The sequence below is a fragment of the Vipera ursinii genome (assembly GCF_947247035.1).
Source record: "Vipera ursinii genome assembly, chromosome: 2".
In the NCBI taxonomy this organism is placed as follows: Eukaryota; Metazoa; Chordata; class Lepidosauria; order Squamata; family Viperidae; genus Vipera; species Vipera ursinii.
The window spans coordinates 238,816,066-238,834,801 of NC_139513.1; the positions used below are offsets into that span (position 1 = coordinate 238,816,066).

At 37.0% G+C, this 18,736-nt stretch overlaps 1 protein-coding gene across 1 annotated transcript in view; it reads left to right on the forward strand.

Annotated features, from left to right (window-relative positions):
- The window catches only part of FBN2 (fibrillin 2), a 145,803-nt gene that overhangs the window by 48,867 nt on the left and 78,200 nt on the right, over positions 1-18,736 (forward strand). The window contains exons 10-18 of the mRNA XM_083352573.1: positions 1,615-1,821; positions 3,052-3,189; positions 11,887-12,006; positions 13,427-13,552; positions 13,917-14,039; positions 15,247-15,369; positions 15,859-16,011; positions 17,295-17,348; positions 18,026-18,151. Coding sequence (XP_083208699.1) covers positions 1,615-1,821; positions 3,052-3,189; positions 11,887-12,006; positions 13,427-13,552; positions 13,917-14,039; positions 15,247-15,369; positions 15,859-16,011; positions 17,295-17,348; positions 18,026-18,151 — 1,170 coding nt within the window. The remainder of the gene's footprint in view (positions 1-1,614; positions 1,822-3,051; positions 3,190-11,886; positions 12,007-13,426; positions 13,553-13,916; positions 14,040-15,246; positions 15,370-15,858; positions 16,012-17,294; positions 17,349-18,025; positions 18,152-18,736) is intronic.

Consider the following 18,736-nt stretch of genomic DNA (forward strand, 5'->3'; position numbering starts at 1 on the left):
GGAAAACATTAAACAAGAATGGAGTACATGGGAGGACACCACGGAGGAAGCCATTGCTGTCCAAAAAAAATATTGCAGCACGTTTGAAGTTTGCAAAAGAGCACCTGGATGTTCCACAGCACTACTGGCAAAATATACTGTGGACAGATGAAACCAAAATTGAGTTGTTTGGGAAAAACACAAATGTGTTCTCCACTATGTGTGGAGAAAAAAAGGCACAGCACACCAACATCAAAACCTCATCCCCACTGTAAAACATTGCGGAGGGAGCATCATGGTTTGGGGCTGCTTTGCTGCCTCAGGGCCTGGACGGATTGTTGTCATTGATGGGAAAATGAATTCCAGAGTTTATCAGGACATTTTGCAGGAAAATGTACGACCATCTGTCCACCAACTGAAGCTCCGCAGAGAATGGGTGAGGCAACAGGACAATGACCCAAAGTATACAAGTAATTCAACAAAACAATGGCTTCAACAGAACAGAATACGCCTTCTGGAGTGGCCCAGTCAGAGTCCTGACCTCAACCCGATTGAAATGCTGTGGCATGACCTTAAGAGAGCAATTCACACCAGACACCCCAAGAATATTGCTACACTGAAACAGTTTTGTGCAGAGGAGTGGTCCAAAATTACTCCAGATCATTGTGCAGGTCTGATCTGCAACTACAGGAAACGTTTGGTTGAGGTTATTGCTGCCAAAGGAGGGTCAACCAGTTATTAAGTCCAAAGGTTCACATTCTTTTTCATCCCTGCACTGTGAATGTTTCCATCTTATGTTCAATTAAAACATGACAACAGCTAATGTTTGTGTAGTATTATTTTAAGCAGACTGTGTTTTTCTATTGTTGTGACTTACATGACGTTTAGAGCGCATTTTATGGCCAATTCATGCAAAACTCCACGTAATCCCAAAGGGTTCACATACTTTTTCTTGCAACTGTACAGAAAGCTTCAATCTGTAGAATGTTTCTGAAATAAAACAGCAGCAAGAAAATGTATTTATATGAACTGCTTGTCTGAATAGAAAAACGATAATTTCCTACATCGCGCTATATATGCAAGAATTGTTCTGTATATAGGTTTTTCTTTTCCTTTAAGATAATTGAAATACAGCATCTTTGGTTAATAGCTCATTGACTTGCTGAATAGGACAACATCTGATGTAGAATATTGATTTGGGAAATAATTCAGTTATTCTTCGTTTTAATGTTGCCTCTATTATCTGCATCTAATGCAGATTTCTACTAGATTTGATTGTTTCTTTTGGTTATTTCATTTATTTTGAATAGAATAATCTTTCCCTTACTAAAAGCCTACATCACTTCCTGAGAAATGCTGTCTTAGAATGTGATTATATTGCAGGTGACTTAAATTTTATCTAAATGTTCAGTTATCACCAATATTTATCATAATAATTAGAACTAAATTGTGAACTAATATACAATAATTTTACACTAGATCTACTCAATAGTTACACAGTTTTGTATGTGAAGAATAGTAAATCTTAATAGTAAAATGCTGTTTTTCAAATCAATGCATTTTGAAAGATATTTGATCATAAGCTTTGCATCTTTTGGAAAAAGATGCTTATAAATATTGTTTTTATTTTTGTAGATGAATATCGTGGTCTTTGCATAGATGGCATTCCTGTTATAGGTGGTTCCAGGCATGGTGGCACAGGAGGAAATGGCTTTGGCCCAAGAGGAACAGGATTCATCCCTATTCCTGGTGGAAATGGGTTTTCCCCAGGTGTGCATGGAACTGGAATAGGGACCGGTGGCCAAAGTCCCACAGGAAATGGCCCCGTCATTACAGGACTGAGTAAGTTGCTTGATTGCATAATTCTGAAACTGAAGGCTCTTCTAGTAAACATTTTTAAAGCTCCTTTTCTACTTCATCCTTAAAACCAATAAGTTATTTTATGTCTGCCAGTAAAATATTGCTAACAATATAAACTTGATTTTTTTTCAGTTCACTCCATTGCTTCTCAAGTTGCATTACATTTCAAGCATACTACAATTGCACTTATGAGCCATTCAGTATGTGCAGTATTATGCTTCCTCAATTTTTAAAAAAATTCTTCTTACATTTTAAGCCTATACCCATAACCAAGGAGTAATTTAATCTTATGTAAAATTTCAAATTTATTATATATTCTATCTAACTAATTTCTGATAAAAAACATTAATTGATCTACATTTGGTCTTTCCATATTTTCATGCACTATGGGCTGATAGTGGCATCCACAATCTCTAGCTGTTTTCCTTTGATTGATGAAAGAAGTATCCCAATGAAAGTGGTACCTCTTTTGGGCATCTGGGAAAACACAGATAACACTTGCATTGCAGTATTGTGTTCATCAATCCCCACTGGTGGATGCCACTAGAACCTGATTTTCATTTCCAAAACTCTAGATTTCTTCATTGTTGTACAACAAATGAAAATGGATGAATCTCAATGTTATGCGAGAGAAATCTGCAATTCTGCTTAAATTAAGGGAAGAAACCAAGCAAAAGAAAAGGACTTGGCCTCTTCTTCAGCCAGTTTCAGGACTCAGCAGCACTCAACTGATCTTTCTTTTTTTGCAACTTCTGAGAGAGGCACCCAGCAGTTGTGAAGCTCGGCTTTCCTACAGAGGCAGCCATGTAGTAGCCTCCCGTTATTCTCCAAGCAGGTGGTTTTCTTGAAATCTTTTGGAAGCCTCCATTTTTAAGAGCAATGGAGTCTCCTTAACATGAAGAAATGGAATCCCCTATAGGATTGTGAGAATACCACTTGCTTTCATGAGGAAATACCATTTTCATCAAAAAGAATTTCTGAAATAAGTAACAAGCCATAACCTTGGCTGAGCTGTTTGAAACACTTGTCTGGTCAAGTTTAATTTGAAATGTTTCCAGCATCTTCCTCCATTCCATTCTAAGACAGATTCCACCAGTGTAGCTGACTTCAAATACCCTAAATATTTTTTACTTAATATTAAAGTACAGTTTTTTTAAAAATAAAGAACTTCAGAGGTAATAACCAGACTTCTGATCTCACATCTTTTCATAGCTATACTCAATCAGACAATAGATATCTGTAAACATCATCCAAATTTATGTTTAAATGGGCGGTGCATCCCAACAGTATCCAGTTACCGATGTGAGTGCAATATGGGATATAAGCAGGATGCCAATGGAGACTGTACTGGTGAGTGCAACTTCCAATTTCATCTTTTTTCTTATATGTCTTATATCCTTTAAAAAGGAGACTTTTATAAATCCCTTGTTTCTAATTCTAGTGCACTTTTGCAAGCTCTGATCTATCTGAAATGTAGATCGATAGGTTTCAGATGAACTGAAAACAATAGAAAGATCTTTATTTGTACATATCTCACCAACATAAAGCCTTTAAAAGACATATCAATCAAGAAATGTTTTCTGTTAGAGAAGGTCTTTTATAAAATGTATATAAATTAGTAACAAAATTGATAGGTAAAAATAAGTAGAATATAAAAATTTTCACTAGCCCTTTGCTTCTCAAGACTTTTTAGAGGAAAAATGACAGGAAAGCCTTTCCAGTATCTAGGTCCGTGGTGGCGAACCTATGGCACCCGTGCCACAGGTGGCACGCAGAACCCTCTCTGTGGGCGCACGTGCCATTGCCCCAGTCTTAGGCTTTCAGCTGGGTTTTATAAACCCTTTTTGCTTTAGGCCTCTGCCACCATGTGCAAAAAACCCACAGGTTCAATCAATCAATCAATTTCAACTTCTCATGAAAAAAAAAAAGATCTCGCAAAGTTGGAATTGATTGATTGAACTTTTTAGTCCCATCCAATCTGCCGTTACCACCGCAGCTACGCCCACCCAATGGGCCACGCTCCCAATTGGACACACCCACCCAATGGACCATGCCCACCTGTCACCCGATGATACATAAGTGGGTTTTGGGTTGCAGTTTAGTCACTCAGTCTCTAAAAGGTTCACCATCACTGATCTAGGTAATCAGATAGTTGAACAAATTCATAAAGGAAGTATATTCTGAACTACAGGAATATGCTTAGAAGCAACTCCTAATACACAGTTCAGTTACTATCTCCAAATTTCCAACTCCATATTTATGAATTAATTTATAAAGCTCCATAGAAATATTGGTTCTGAAGTAACAGGATTGTCTGGAGAGAACAAAATAACATATTTTGTAATAAATACCCATATAAGTTAGAATATAAAAACTCTTAGTAGGAAAGTGTTCAGAAAACACTGAACAGTAATAGGATAGTTTGAGTAGCATGGTGGGGAAATTATAAAGATGTCAAAGCACAATGTGATTTCATATACCGTATTTTCCGGCGTATAAGATGACTTTTTAACCCATGAAAATCGTCTCAAAAGTTGGGGGGTCGTCTTATACGCCGGGTCGTCTTATACGCCAGAAAATATTATTCACCTCTCTGATCTGCAGTCCCCGGCAACGCACTCCAAAGCCGCCTCCCAGCCAGCATGTCGCCGCCAAACTTCCCAGCCCACACTGCGTCTAGGCACTGCAGCCCGGATGGGTCCGGTCCCAGTCAAGGACGCCGCAGAGCCCGCTGGCACCGGGCGAGACCCAGCAGAGGTGTCCTGCGCGCACGCACGTGCTGGCCACCTGCCGGGCATCGGTGTGTCAATCACTCATCGGATCGGGGGAGGGGACGGAATGGCTTGGAGCTGAGCCGCCGCTGTCGCCATCGCCACCGGGGTTCGGACGGGAGGGAGAAGCCTCCTCTTCATGAGCCTCCCCTGCCTCCGAGCCAGGCCGGCGATCGCTGGAGAGACGGACGTGGCGTCGGACGGTCAGAAGAAGCAGCCGACGCGCGGAAGGCAGGCTCATGACGAGTCGAGGTGGGCCTGCGTCTGTGGCATGCAGGGATGGCGGGGGTGGCTCCCATAGCGAGGGAGGCGCGTCCATGGGGAGACGGGTGAGGCCTGTGAGGCGTGCTGCGTAGAGGGACCCCGCTGAATTTCGCGCCCATAGGCCACGACAGACAGTAGGAAGGGAGCACCTTTGCTCCTGCCAAGGCACTGCCTGACCCGCGCCGACCGGAAGAATCGCTTGCCTGGTCACAGAGTGCGGAACAGCGGTACTTGGCACCCCTCTTGCCCGCAGACCATGCAGCGGCTCTCGCCAGCCGGCCTCGGCATGGCCGCCCCAAGCCCGGCTCTCTAGCGCGTCTTCCGGGCCCACCTGGCCAACCGTCTCCTGGGCGGGGCTTGGCTCCAGACGCGGCAGCTGCTCCGTCTGCAAATGCTTTCTCAAAGCCGAATCGCGCTTGGCTGGTGAAGGCTGCCGAAAGGCGGGGACTCAGAGTTCCCGCGGTGGTTGCGGCTTCTGGCGTGCTGTTTGCAGAGTCTGGCCTGGAAGAGCGCGTGGCTTTGCACCATTTGCATCAGACGGGGCTGAATCTGAATCGGGCTTGTGTCGGACACTTGGCAACTGGCATGTAAGTATTTTCCGGCGTATAAGACGAAAAACCTTGAAAATCTTGTCAAAAGTCAGGGGTCGTCTTATACGCCGGGTCGTCTTATATGCCGGAAAATATGGTAAATTTTTCTGGGTAGTTTTTTTTTACTTGAAAGACAAGGAAGGTTTGATCGTATTCTGTATTCATTGATCTGAATATAAAAAAAATGACAAGAAAATATAAAAAATATAAAATAAAATAACAGTTCCACATACTTCTATAGCAGACTGCAAACTAATGCTTTTTATTAGATACAAGCGATGCTTATATATTTTTGCCTTACATCCATTTTCCTTTCATTCTGTTGGAGGATTTATCTATTTTCTAATATTCTTCTGAGATCATTCTGTGATCTCAGTTCGAATCCAAGGCAAACCATTCAATATCACAGTAGTCCATGTCTATGCCCCAACCACCAGTGCTGAGGAGGATGAAATTGAGCGGTTCTGTGAAGCCCTACAGCACCTTATAGAACTAACACCAAAAAATGATGTCCTTATCATCATGGGGGATTGGAATGCTAAAATAGGAAGCCAAAAGATAACCGGAATAACAGGCAAGTTTGGCCTTGGAGTACAAAATGAAGCAGGGCACAGGCTGATAGAATTTTGTCAAGAGAATACGATGGTCATAGCAAACACTTTTCCAACAACCCAAGAGACGGCTCTACACAAGGACATCACCAGACGGTCAACACAGAAATCAGATTGACTATATGCTCTGCAGCCAAAGATGGAGAAGCTCTATAAAGTCAGTAAAAACAAGACCAGGAGCTGACTGGGGCTCAGACCATGAGCTTCTCATTGCAAAGTTTAGGCTTAAATTGAAGAAAGTAGGGAAAAGCACTAGGCCACTCAGGTATGAATTCAATCATATCCCTGTTGAATATACAGTAGAGGTGACAAATAGATTTAAGGAATTAGATCTGATAGACAGAGTGCCTGGAGAACTATGGACAGAGGATCGCAACATTGTACAACAGGTAGCAACCAAAACCATCCCAAAAGAAGAAGAAATGCAAGAAAGCAAAATGGTTGTCTGAGGAAGCTTTGCAAATACCTGAGGAAAGGAGGGAAGTGAAAGGCAAGGGAGAAAAAGAAAGATACGCCCAATTGAATGCAGAATTCCAGAGAATGGCTAGAAGAGATAAGAATGCCTTCTTAAATGAACAGTGCAAAGAAATAGAAGAAAACAATAGAATAGGGATGACTAGAGATCTCTTCAAGAAAATTGGAGAGATGAAGGGTACGTTTCATGCAAAAATGGGCATGATAAAGGACCAAAATGGCAGGGACCTAACAGAGGCAGAAGAGATTAAGAAGAGGTGGCAAAATTACACAGAAGAACTATACAAGAATGAGCTTAACGTCCCTAACAATCACAATGAGGTGGTCACTGACCTCGAGCCAGACATCCAAGAATGTGAAGTGAAGTGGGCCTTAGAAAAGCTGAGCAACAACAAAGCTAGTGGAGGTGACAATATTCCAGCTGAGCTATTCAAAATCTTAAAAGACGATGCAGTAAAAGTGCTACACTCAATTTGCCAGCAAATTTGGAAAACTCAACATTGGCCACAGGATTGGAAAAGTTTACATTCCAATTCCAAAGAAAGGCAGTGCCAAAGAATGTTCAAACTATCGCACCATTGCACTCATTTCACATGCTAGTAAAGTTATGCTTAAAATCCTACAAGCTAGACTCCAGCAGTATGTGGATCGAGAACTACCAGAGGTACAGGCAGGATTTCGAAGAGGCAAAGGTACTAGAGATCAAATTGCCAACATACGCTGGATCATGGAGAAAGCTAGAGAGTTTCAGAAAAACATCTACTTCTGCTTCATTGACTATGCTAAAGCCTTTGATTGTGTGGATCATAACAAACTGTGGCAAGTTCTTAAAGAGATGGGCGTACCAGACCATCTTATTTGTCTCTTGAGAAACCTATATGTGGGCCAAGAAGCAACAGTGAGAACTGGACACGGAAGCACCGATTGGTTCAAAATTGGGAAAGGAATCCGGCAAGGCTATATACTGTCACCCTGCCTATTTAACCTATATGCAGAGAACATCATGAGAAAGGCAGGGCTAGATGAATCAAAAGTTGGAACTAAGATTGCCGGAAGAAATATCAACAACCTAAGATATGCAGATGATACCACTCTAATGGCAGAAAGTGAAGAAGAACTAAAGTGCCTCTTGTTGCGGGTGAAGAAGGAGAGTCAAAAGTTGGGTTGAAACTTAACATTAAGAAAACCAAGATCATGGCATCCGGCCCTCTCAATTCCTGGCAAATAGATGGGGAAGAAATGGAGGTAGTGACAGATTTTATTTTCCTGGGCTCCAAGATCACTGCAGATGGGGACTGTAGCTAAGAAATTAAAAGATGCTTGCTCCTGGGGAGGAAAGCCATGGCAAATCTAGACAGTACACTAAAAAGCAGAGACGTCACCCTGTCAACAAAAGTACGTATAGTCAAGGCTATGGTCTTCCCAGTTGCAATGTATGGCAGTGAAAGTTGGACCATAAAAAAGACTGAGCACCAAAGAATTGAGGCCTTTGAACTATGGTGCTGGAGAAGAATCCTGCGAGTCCCTTGGACTGCAAGGCGATCAAACCGGTCAGTCCTTGAGGAGATCAACCCTGACTGCTCTTTCGAAGGCCAGATCCTGAAGCTAAAACTCAAATACTTTGGCCACCTAATGAGAAGGAAGGACTCACTGGAGAAGAGCCTAATGCTGGGAAAGATTGAGGGCAAGAGAAGAAGGGGACGACAGAGAATGAGGTGGCTGGATGGAGTCACTGAAGCAGTAGGCATGAGCTTAAATGGACTCCAGAAGATGGTAGAGGACAGGAAGGCCTGGAGGAACGTTGTCCATAGGGTCGCGATGGGTCGGACACGACTTCGCAGCTAACAACAACAGTATTCTTCTCTTCCTGAAGTCCCTTCTCTTCCTGTAGTTATTCTTTAACTTTATTTTTTTCCATTTTTATTTGTAAATCCATTTTATTCTCCAAAGAAAAGATATAAAGTAAGTTACTGGACTTAGACATAACTGTATACATAACTGTATTCTATTCTGGTCAGTGACTATAATAAAATTCTCTTTTATGTAGCATTTCATGCTAATAGAATAGTGATAATCAGTGGGGGTTTTTGTAAAAAAAAAAAAGGTGCTAGAACTCACACACATCATACAACCCGCCTTGCCTACCCTACAAGGTTTACCTTTGTAGTTGAAAAAAAAAACCCTTCAATTTTTAGTGTATCTAAAAGACTAGGATTTTGTTCAACATTATTTTGTTCAATATTAATATTATTAATGTTACCATGCACTATGTGGCTTTACATTACAAGAAGGCATTTTATTAATCTTTTGGGACATTTACCACTGGCATACCCATTTAGTTTAATGAGTGGAAACGTCAGCTTTCTATGTGGAATGAATATAGCCCAATAAAACAAAATTTGGTTGCTTGTAAAAGATTGAATTATTTTTAAGAAGTTGTCAAACAAGGTGGAAAAATTTACATTTGAAGTTTAATATGGATATTGACTTGAAACAAATTAAAGTTGAAACTTTGTCAGTGAACAGATTACTTTTAATTTACCTTTAAGTTAAACCCAATTTAATAAATAGGCCTGATTAAACCTCATACTGTCTACCTTTACATCTGACCAATACATAATTAATATATATATATTATTAATAATAATAATACCTCCAAATCACAAGACATTGGCTTTATTCTTATTCTACCCCTCTGCAGTTTGAATATAAAGTATAAAAGACTAAAAAGAGATTTTCGTAGACATCCCAGCCTTTGAACTACCCAAGGAACCAAAACAGCAAAGTTTCGCTGTCAGGCAAGCTTCCACACCAGTCGCCTTTCTTTCTTCTAACTTTGCCTCTTTTTTACCTGACATCCCAACTTCTGTAAGGGAAGGCAAAAGGCTCACTCACCTTCTTGTGAAAGATGGCCTTTATGTTTATGTGTCTCCCACCGCCACCATCGGCTTCCACACCACATGGTCCGACCCAGCCAATCAAGCTATGCTGGCTGTGTTGCTCTGGCACCCCATGGCTCCTTCTAGAGGAGGCAGATAGTCCCAGAGGGGAACCAGCTCGCACCGTACCACCAGCGGGGCATTTTCAAAAACAAAACGAGGATAGGAAGGGGAACAATAGGAAAAGAACGCAACTCTGGAAAATAAAAAAAAGGTGCCAGAAGTCTGTTCCAGTGCGTTCTATGACAAACAAAGCCCTGGTGATAATCTGGGTACACTTTGACATATAAGCCACAATAGCAATCGAGGCACAGTTTAACTTCAAGCATGCTCACGCTCTCTATGGCATCTCTTCTACAGAATCTACCTTGAAAACCACCATACTCTTGTGTATATTGCACCTGCTAGGAGGCTTATGCCAGATAACATTTATGTTTCATAAATACTTCATACCCACCAGTATATTACAAGTCAAACAATAGCAATTATAAAATTTTATTTATGCCATTCTTATTAGATACATGTATCTTATTTGTGACAAACCAGACTTAATAGAAATAGACGCTGTCAAGCTTTCTAATATTATGTTTAGCTTTGTTGAATTTTAATACCTTTTAATACCTAATTTTAATACCTTTCTGTGCGTGGGTCTGGAGAAAATGCTGCAATTCCCTTCTGCTCATAGAGGCATGCTGCGTGCCTTTCCTTAGGCAGACAGCTCTTTTGTTCAATCTGTGCAACAACCCATGCAGTTGCCTAACAATTGCAACAGGGAGCTGGGATTGTGATTGTTGAATGAGATGTTATGTGGCATATTGTGCTATATTTAGCTGCTAGAAATCGCTTATTTCCATTTCAGAAAAGGTAGACACTAGTGATAGTGTTCAAATATTATTGCCATTTAGTTAAAAAAAAGTGTTCAAGATAATAGAACAATTATTTTCAATTATTTTTGAAGGGTTTAAGACGCCTTGATTTGTTTCACATCTGTAATGAAATTAGGATTACCAGATTGTGCTGCCAAAAATCTGGATAATTATGACATGGCATCAAAAGCTGATTCACTTTTTGCCACTCTCCAGTGTTAATTAGGTCTTTGTGATCCAGATCCAGTAGCTCAAATGAAACCACCCTTGTGAATTTGACCATTATTATTTAATTGAGTATTGAACTTTTATCCTGCATCTCAAATACCACTGTTGCAAATTGATAAGGAAGTTTTAATCTGTTGGCTAGTTTGAAATCTACAATGAAGGATAATTGCTTTTTAATTTTACAACTTCCTCCCATTTTAAGTAGGAATCTATACTTGGTTTATACTTGATCTTGGTTTAACCAGGAATGATCCTCATTTTGTTGTATAAATATCTCTGCCTTAAATAAAAGCTTATATTGTAAATGTTTTTATATGTTCAATATTATACAGTATGTTCAATCTTTTAATGTGTTTCATTCAAAAACAATGTATAAATGTGTATTCATTTAAACTAATGTGTATAAAAAGCATGAGATTGGGTATGTGTCCTTTTCTGGCCAGATGCATATAACTAAGGTTTTGAGAAGATGCTTTGGGTTCTCTCACAGATGTGTGTGCCTTTTTGGACTTAGCAAACATATTATTTTTTTCTAAGCACACTTTAGAAATTTAGAAATGGGCACATTGCCAAACAAAGCATTGTGCTAGTCGCATGTAATCTTTACTTTCAAAGTATATCTAAAGAGCCATTATTTTTTGTTCCACAGAGCTTCTTGGCAAAATTACTGTTGGGAAAAGAAAGTGCTGGATTCTCTAATAATTGCAGTTTGCTGTGCAGAAAGCTAGTTGCTTCATTCACTTTTTTTAAAAAAATGAAGTAGCTTATTTTTTTAAAATCAAGTGGAACAGAAAATCTGACAGTAACATAAGGAAGTGTCTCCAAGCACAGTGCAGCTCATAATTATTTCAGCATTAGCTTTCCTATAGAATGAAGATCTATGACTAGGGAATAATTTAATGTTACTTGACTTATATGATACTGTATTTTGCTTTGTTAATCATTTTATATTTTTTAAAAATCAGTATATTTAAATCTCTATAACAAGATCGCTAGAGTCAACAACAGAAAAAAAAGAGAATGTAATCAGTGTTAATAATTAGTTTATGTAAAGGTCTGTATTTGATTATTTTCTTTTTGAAGATTTTATTTGCATGGAATTAAATATTTTCTATTTTTAAAATAGTTTATATTAAATTTGCTTTACTTTGAGAATTATTCTCTTATTTTTAAAATGATGCACTGAATTAGTATGTGATTGATGTAAGCTAATTGTATTTGTTTATGAAATGCTGTATTTTATGAAAAAAACCTATTATGTATAAATTATGAAATCTGATTGCATTCTTTTCTGATGCCAACAGATGTTGATGAGTGTATATCAAATCCATGCTCTAATGGAGACTGTGTGAACACACCTGGCTCTTATTATTGCAAATGCCATATAGGTTTCCAAAGAACACCTACTAAGCAGGCTTGCATTGGTATGAAAATGTTATTTGCACATTATCAATTCAACGTATGCTTATCTTTGATTTGAGTCTGATCCTTATTCAACTCTGAAAGCAAGATTATTTTGTCTGTTCAATAAACCATGACAATGATTTAATGTTTGCAGATATTTAATTAAATTTATGGTATAATGAAGCAAAATCTGACAAAATGTATCATGTTTAACTCTAGTGATTCTACACACATGTATCTCATTTTGAGAATGAACCATGAAAAAGTAAAGCAACATTCCATATGTACAGTTGTAATAAAACAGTTACTGGTTCTGTTAATAAGATTTCAGTGATCCTTTTTTCCAACCATAGTTTCCATTTTTTTCCTAATTAATGTTTGCCAGAAAAGCACTAAAAAAATCTGAAGAAGCTTCTAGACCTATTTTGATCTTGATGATAGCATTAAAATTATTGTCAACAGGCCTAGTGATTCTTAGCATATATTGGACTCAAGTGATAAAGAGTATTCTACTGATCAGGAGAGCTTAGATTTCAGTATGATCTCAGATGTATCCAGGATGTCCTGAGGCTTTAAACTTGAAAACCTGTAACACTCTTGCTGCCTTGAGTGCTCCATTTAGTTAATGAAAATTAATGATAATATGTCTGCATATCCAGCTTTTTTTTTTCTTTAGTCATGCTTAATTGTGGAAGTTTGCAATTAGTATAATTTCTCATAGGTGTGTATGCAATGCAAGCTTATGGTTACTAGAACAAAAATATGGTTATCTGTTTTATTCCAGAAGTTTTCATACAGTAGCCAGAGGGGAATTCATACTCAGCAAAGTTCAGCAGAAGTTCCTGTTCAAGACAAGAACACTTATTCAAAATAGGCCCTAACCTACTATACCACTGGGAGTGGGAATGATTTTGGGGAAAATGTAACAATCCAAGTTAGGGCCTCAATATGGGTATGGATTAAAGAGTACTGATTTAATGGTGTCTCATGCATTATTTTTAATACAATGAAGGCAACTGATATGTGGAGAACAGAATCTTGATTGTTTTAATCCTTGGTCAGAGTCATGGCTTAGTTTTGCAGTTAACTTTATTTTGTGTTAGAAAAACTTACTTGTGCTCTTTCTTAATCTGCCAGTAACTTTTGGTCAGTGGTTTTAAAATTTTTGGTTTTAAAGATAGTGACAAAGTGGCGGACATAAGGAATAAATTGATTTGGAAAATTTAAGGGGTTTAAAACATGTGTTTTTTATATTAAATACCCATTTTATGCTTTGCCAAATCCATTTTATTTCTTGCTGCTCCACCTCTCGCCTCTGGCTCTTGAGTCACAAAATAATTGGGTCCCCATGATTTATAGATGACGAAGGTAGCCTTAAAACTCTTGCAAATAAAATAAGAGCTGGTTATTGAAATATTTACTTTTATTTGTTTTTCTCAGACATTGATGAGTGTATCCAGAATGGTGTCCTTTGTAAGAATGGTCGTTGTGTGAACACTGATGGAAGCTTCCAGTGCATTTGCAATGCTGGCTTTGAACTGACAACTGATGGGAAAAACTGTGTTGGTATGCATTTCTTATTTTATTTTATATTTTAGGTGAGCTCTGAATTAATAGCTTTGCTTTATCATAATTGCTCACATTTATTGCTAATGGGAAATGCAAATTTCCTGAGAAAAGCTTGCAAATTGCCTAGTTAAAGATGCACTCCATGGATTAGAAAATTATATTGGATACTGTCAAGTTTTGAAGTGTGGAGTAATGGGATTGGCAAGAGGAGGAAAATTAATTTAAAAAAGGCCTATCTTTTTGTCCTGCATCAGGAGTTTCCATTAGATCAGAACCCTATTTCTGAGTAGAAAAAAAATCTTTTGGGATTTAGAATTTCAGATATTATTTCAATTGTAATCTCTAATGCTTTATTTTTCAGATCATGATGAATGTACAACTACCAACATGTGTTTAAATGGAATGTGTATCAACGAGGATGGCAGTTTCAAGTGCATCTGTAAACCTGGGTTTGTCCTGGCTCCTAATGGACGTTACTGTACTGGTATATATATTATACTTATCTTGATGAGACCAGTATTTGTATGAAAAGTTCTATACTGATATAACAACAATACTAAATTTAAATTTCTGTGCTGCTTAACTCCCAGAAACTCTTATTTGTGATGTGTTTTCTGCTTTTATTTTTTTATTTTTTTATTTTAATTCCATTTATATCCCGCCCTTCTCCGAAGACTCAGGGCGGCTTACAAGCTTAGCAGTAGCCTTCATTCTATGTATATGCCTGCTTATTAGGGCTTTCACACACACACACCCCAAGCAGCATTATTACAAACTCAGCTTAATTGCCCCCAACAATCTGGGTCCTCATTTGAAAGTGTAATGAAAATCTTTATTATTTATAGCATGCATGTGCTGTCTTTTTGTTGTTAAAATGTTTAATGAAATTGCCAAATTAAAACCAGATAACATCACTGGAGCTACACATAATATTAAGCCAGATTGTTTTCAATAATAGTTGTTGAACAATCATGGAGAATTAATTACACATAATAGTCATTTATAACATAAGTAAGAATACTTCATAGAGACAATCTTTTTGTGGACTATCTGGGATCCCACCAATTTTATTTGCACTGATAAAATTCAATAGAAAATCAATGATACTTTTTTTCTTTCATTCATTAAGATGTTGGATAAGTTTAAATATCAAATAAAAGAAAGAGAGAAAAATGGCTCCATTCACTTCTAATTCCTTTATGACAATATGGACTTATTCTTGGCTGCAGAAAATAGTTTTTTAAAAAAGTTGTCCCCAAGTGCTCAACTGCATTAGGGTATAGATTATATCAGGGGTCCCCAACCCTTGGGCCATGGACCGGTACTAATTCATGGCTGTTGGGAACTGGACCATGCAAGTGGAGGCAAGCATGCAAAGCTTCATTTGTGCATGTGCAGGATCTAGGTTACATGTGCGAAAACTACTTCCTATCTGCTACCGCTGCTGCTGGTCTATGAAGCCAGAAAGGTTGGGGACCACTGGGTTATATGATTATGAATGTAGCATAGTGAACATTTTTAAAAATGGTAGGAAATATTCATTGACTGAAAAAAGCCATATTAACTGTTTATCAAGCAATCATGTATTACTTAATAGGATTCTTGATTTTTTTAAGCAATACGATCTATTGGCTTTCACATAGGGAATACTAAATTTAATTATGTGTACAATTTTCTTCTTTTTATAATAGATATTGATGAATGCAAGACTCCAGGTATTTGCATGAATGGTCACTGCATTAATACAGAAGGATCATTTCGTTGTGATTGTCCATCTGGACTAGCTGTTGGAGTTGATGGACGAGTTTGTGTAGGTAAGTATTTTTTCCTCACATTTTTTCCACTAAAACGTTTTACGTTTAACCTATAGCCTTGAGATTTACTAGTGGTTTTACATTCAAGTGCTAATTGGGTCGAACCCTGCTTAAATATTATCATCTGTTGCAACAAATATTTCTTTGATTAACAAGAAAGTAATAAGTTACATATAGCAGTACCATGGATTCATTCATATCTGAAATAGCATGTTTTTCTCCAGGAAATTAATTGATAAACTTTAGTATGCGATTTAAGAAATAACTTGCAACATAGATAGAATGCCCACTTAGAAACAGTAATTACATAAACCACAGCTGGAAGTTAATATTTGACTGGTATAGAATTTTACAGAAATTAAGTCTTGAATTCCATATGAATCCATAAATTTTAGATGTAAAAATTGGATTCATTTTTAAATGAGAATGCTTATTTATATCATGATCGAATAAGACAATTTATGTATTGTTTTTCCCATCTTTTCTTAGACACTCATATGCGAAGCACATGTTATGGTGGAATCAAAAAGGGGGTATGTGTTCGCCCTTTTCCTGGAGCAGTGACAAAATCTGAATGTTGCTGTGCCAATTTAGACTATGGCTTTGGTGAACCATGCCACCCATGTCCTGCCAAGAATTCAGGTAATGGGATATCATTTTGAACTTCATACCTGGTATGAATAATAAATTGCAAATAAATGATGGATTATAAATCTTGTTCAGTATTTTTTAAAAGCAGTTTTTTTTATTATGAAGAACCTACTACCATTTTTGTTAGCATTGCAAACAAAGAGAGGGAAGGCCTTCTTTTTCTTTCTCCCAAAATACTATATTATGTGTGTAAGACATTTGTTTTCTGCTGGGCTTTTAGTGCTGTTTCATATCAGTTTCAGATCAAAGTATATCTCTTTTTTAGTGGGAGTTTTAATATTTATGTGTGTTTTTCTTAGGAAAAATTATTTGTCTTTAAACCACTAGTAATATAGATCTCTGTTCTCCTTCAAGATTTATGTTCTTGAGAGCATTACACACTGCTTATATACAAGAAACTTGCTTGGATTGAATTCAATTTTAGTAAACAAAAATATTACACAATATAGCACAAAATAAGAATGTGGAAAGCAAAGTGCATGTACATTCATAATAAATTAATCCAAACATTAAATGCAGTTGAATTGAATTGGATCTAAATGTTGAGCTGGATTCTGTTCCAAAAAACTTACTTGCTCATATTCCATAACATGCAAATGGTGTGTGCAAATGCTGTGTATTTCTTTATTGTAGATCAATTGCTCTGATTCTAGTTAAGTATTTTGGTAAGAAAACATTTTGGAAGTTAATAGTAATGACTGTTAATTTTTTAAATATAAAAATAGAGCATATTGAATATAAAACTAATACTTTGCAACTTGTTTTTATGACAGTAATACTTACATTTCAGAGAAGCATATTTTACCAATTTGCCAATGGTAAATTATTCGTTGAGAGTATTACTGCTCTATTACAGTGTAGTGTAGTTGTCCAGAAATTTTGGAATCTGTGGAGCTGGGGTGGTATATAGCACACGCTAATATTCTGAAGATGAACAAGCTGGCCACCCCCAATTACAGTGTAAATGAAGATATAATCTATTGATTGTAATAGAAGGTTTGTTTCCATCTAAGTAATTTGTGTAAACTTCACTAAATTTATCTAATTTAGAATAACTGTAGGAAATTAAAACTAAAATTATGTTACTGTTATTTTAGGAAGTTTCTGATGTTATTTTATTTATAACTAAATAGGATTAATTACGCTGAAGTGTGTAAGAACAAGAGTAGAATTTTCAAGGAATTTAACTTTAGTAAAATATTGAAAAATATTAAAACTTAATATAGCTGCTCTAATTATATTGTGTTTCACTATTTTTATTTTCTCACTTGAAGCTGAGTTCCATGGCCTTTGTAGTGGAGGAGTAGGAATTACTGTGGATGGAAGAGGTAAAATATGCACATACAAAAATATATTAAGTAAATCTAGTCTTTGACTTAAAACTTCAAATTACAGTCATAATGGTCATTAAGCGGATCATCGTGTGATTTTTTTGGCTTGCGGTAATTGTTAATGGTTATTACATAGACCCATTGTGTGAAATGGACTTTTTGCTGGAAATGGAAAGTAAATGCTGGCTTCCAGAAAAAATATGTTGTAAAACGCTACAAACAGCTGCAAATGTGATCTAGTGGACAAGTGCACAAGATGTGATCATGTGACCACAGGCGGGGGGGCATCAAAACTTTGTATTCAGGTCATAAGTACCTTTTGGTGGGGGTCTATCCTATCCTAACTTTGAATGGTCACTAAGCGACTGGTGATAAGTCAAGGACTACCTGTATTCTTGTGCATGTAAACTGTTATAAGAACTATAGATTTTTTTTTTAGAACCACATATTGGTTTCATTCTGTTTTAATACATTGTAATATATTGGAAGTTTTGATTATGCCATTTTTAAATAACAATACATATGTTTCTAGATTTCTAACCAAGATTTTTTTTATCTGTTAATGTTCATATAAAATATAAACCTGTGATGACTTCATGAATAATAAATACATCATTGGTATTTCATAAAAATATTGCAAAATATACTCTTGACAGATTATATTATTATTGCAGATATAAATGAATGTGCTTTAGATCCTGACATTTGCTCTAACGGGATTTGTGAAAACCTACGTGGCAGCTATCGTTGTAACTGCAACAGTGGATATGAATCAGATGTTTCAGGACAAAATTGTGTTGGTATGTTACATGAATAGTATTCATTCTGAAACTGTTATAATACCTTAAGATTTTGCATACACAGAAAGAATAGTGACTCTACTACGTCATCACTATCAATAAATTATTGACTATGTATCATATAACAATTATGAACAAATGGGATCATCTTTCTCCTTGATATTTTCCAGAGGGGTAAGTCCTCACACAATGTGTCTAAAATACAATAATTTGAAACTAATCGTTTGTGCTTTGAGAATTCTGGGTTGATTTTTTTCGATGATCCACTTCTTTGCTTTCTTGGCTGTCCATTGTATTCTCAGGAGTATCCCAACATCAAAGTTGAAAAGTTTTAGAACTCTTCCTAACCTGTTTCTTCACAGTCCAACTTTCATTTCCACAAAGTGTTATAGGAGATACCATTGCTTGCATTATTCTAAATACTGTAAAGGTATATGCAGCATGGCATCCGAATTTATTTTCCAAGGCCTTCATGGCTCCTCTATTAAGTTCTAGTTTACAGCATATTTCTTGACTATTTGTTACTTTATTATGGATAGTTGATCCTAAAACACAGAAGCTATCATCCATTTTGATATCTACCTT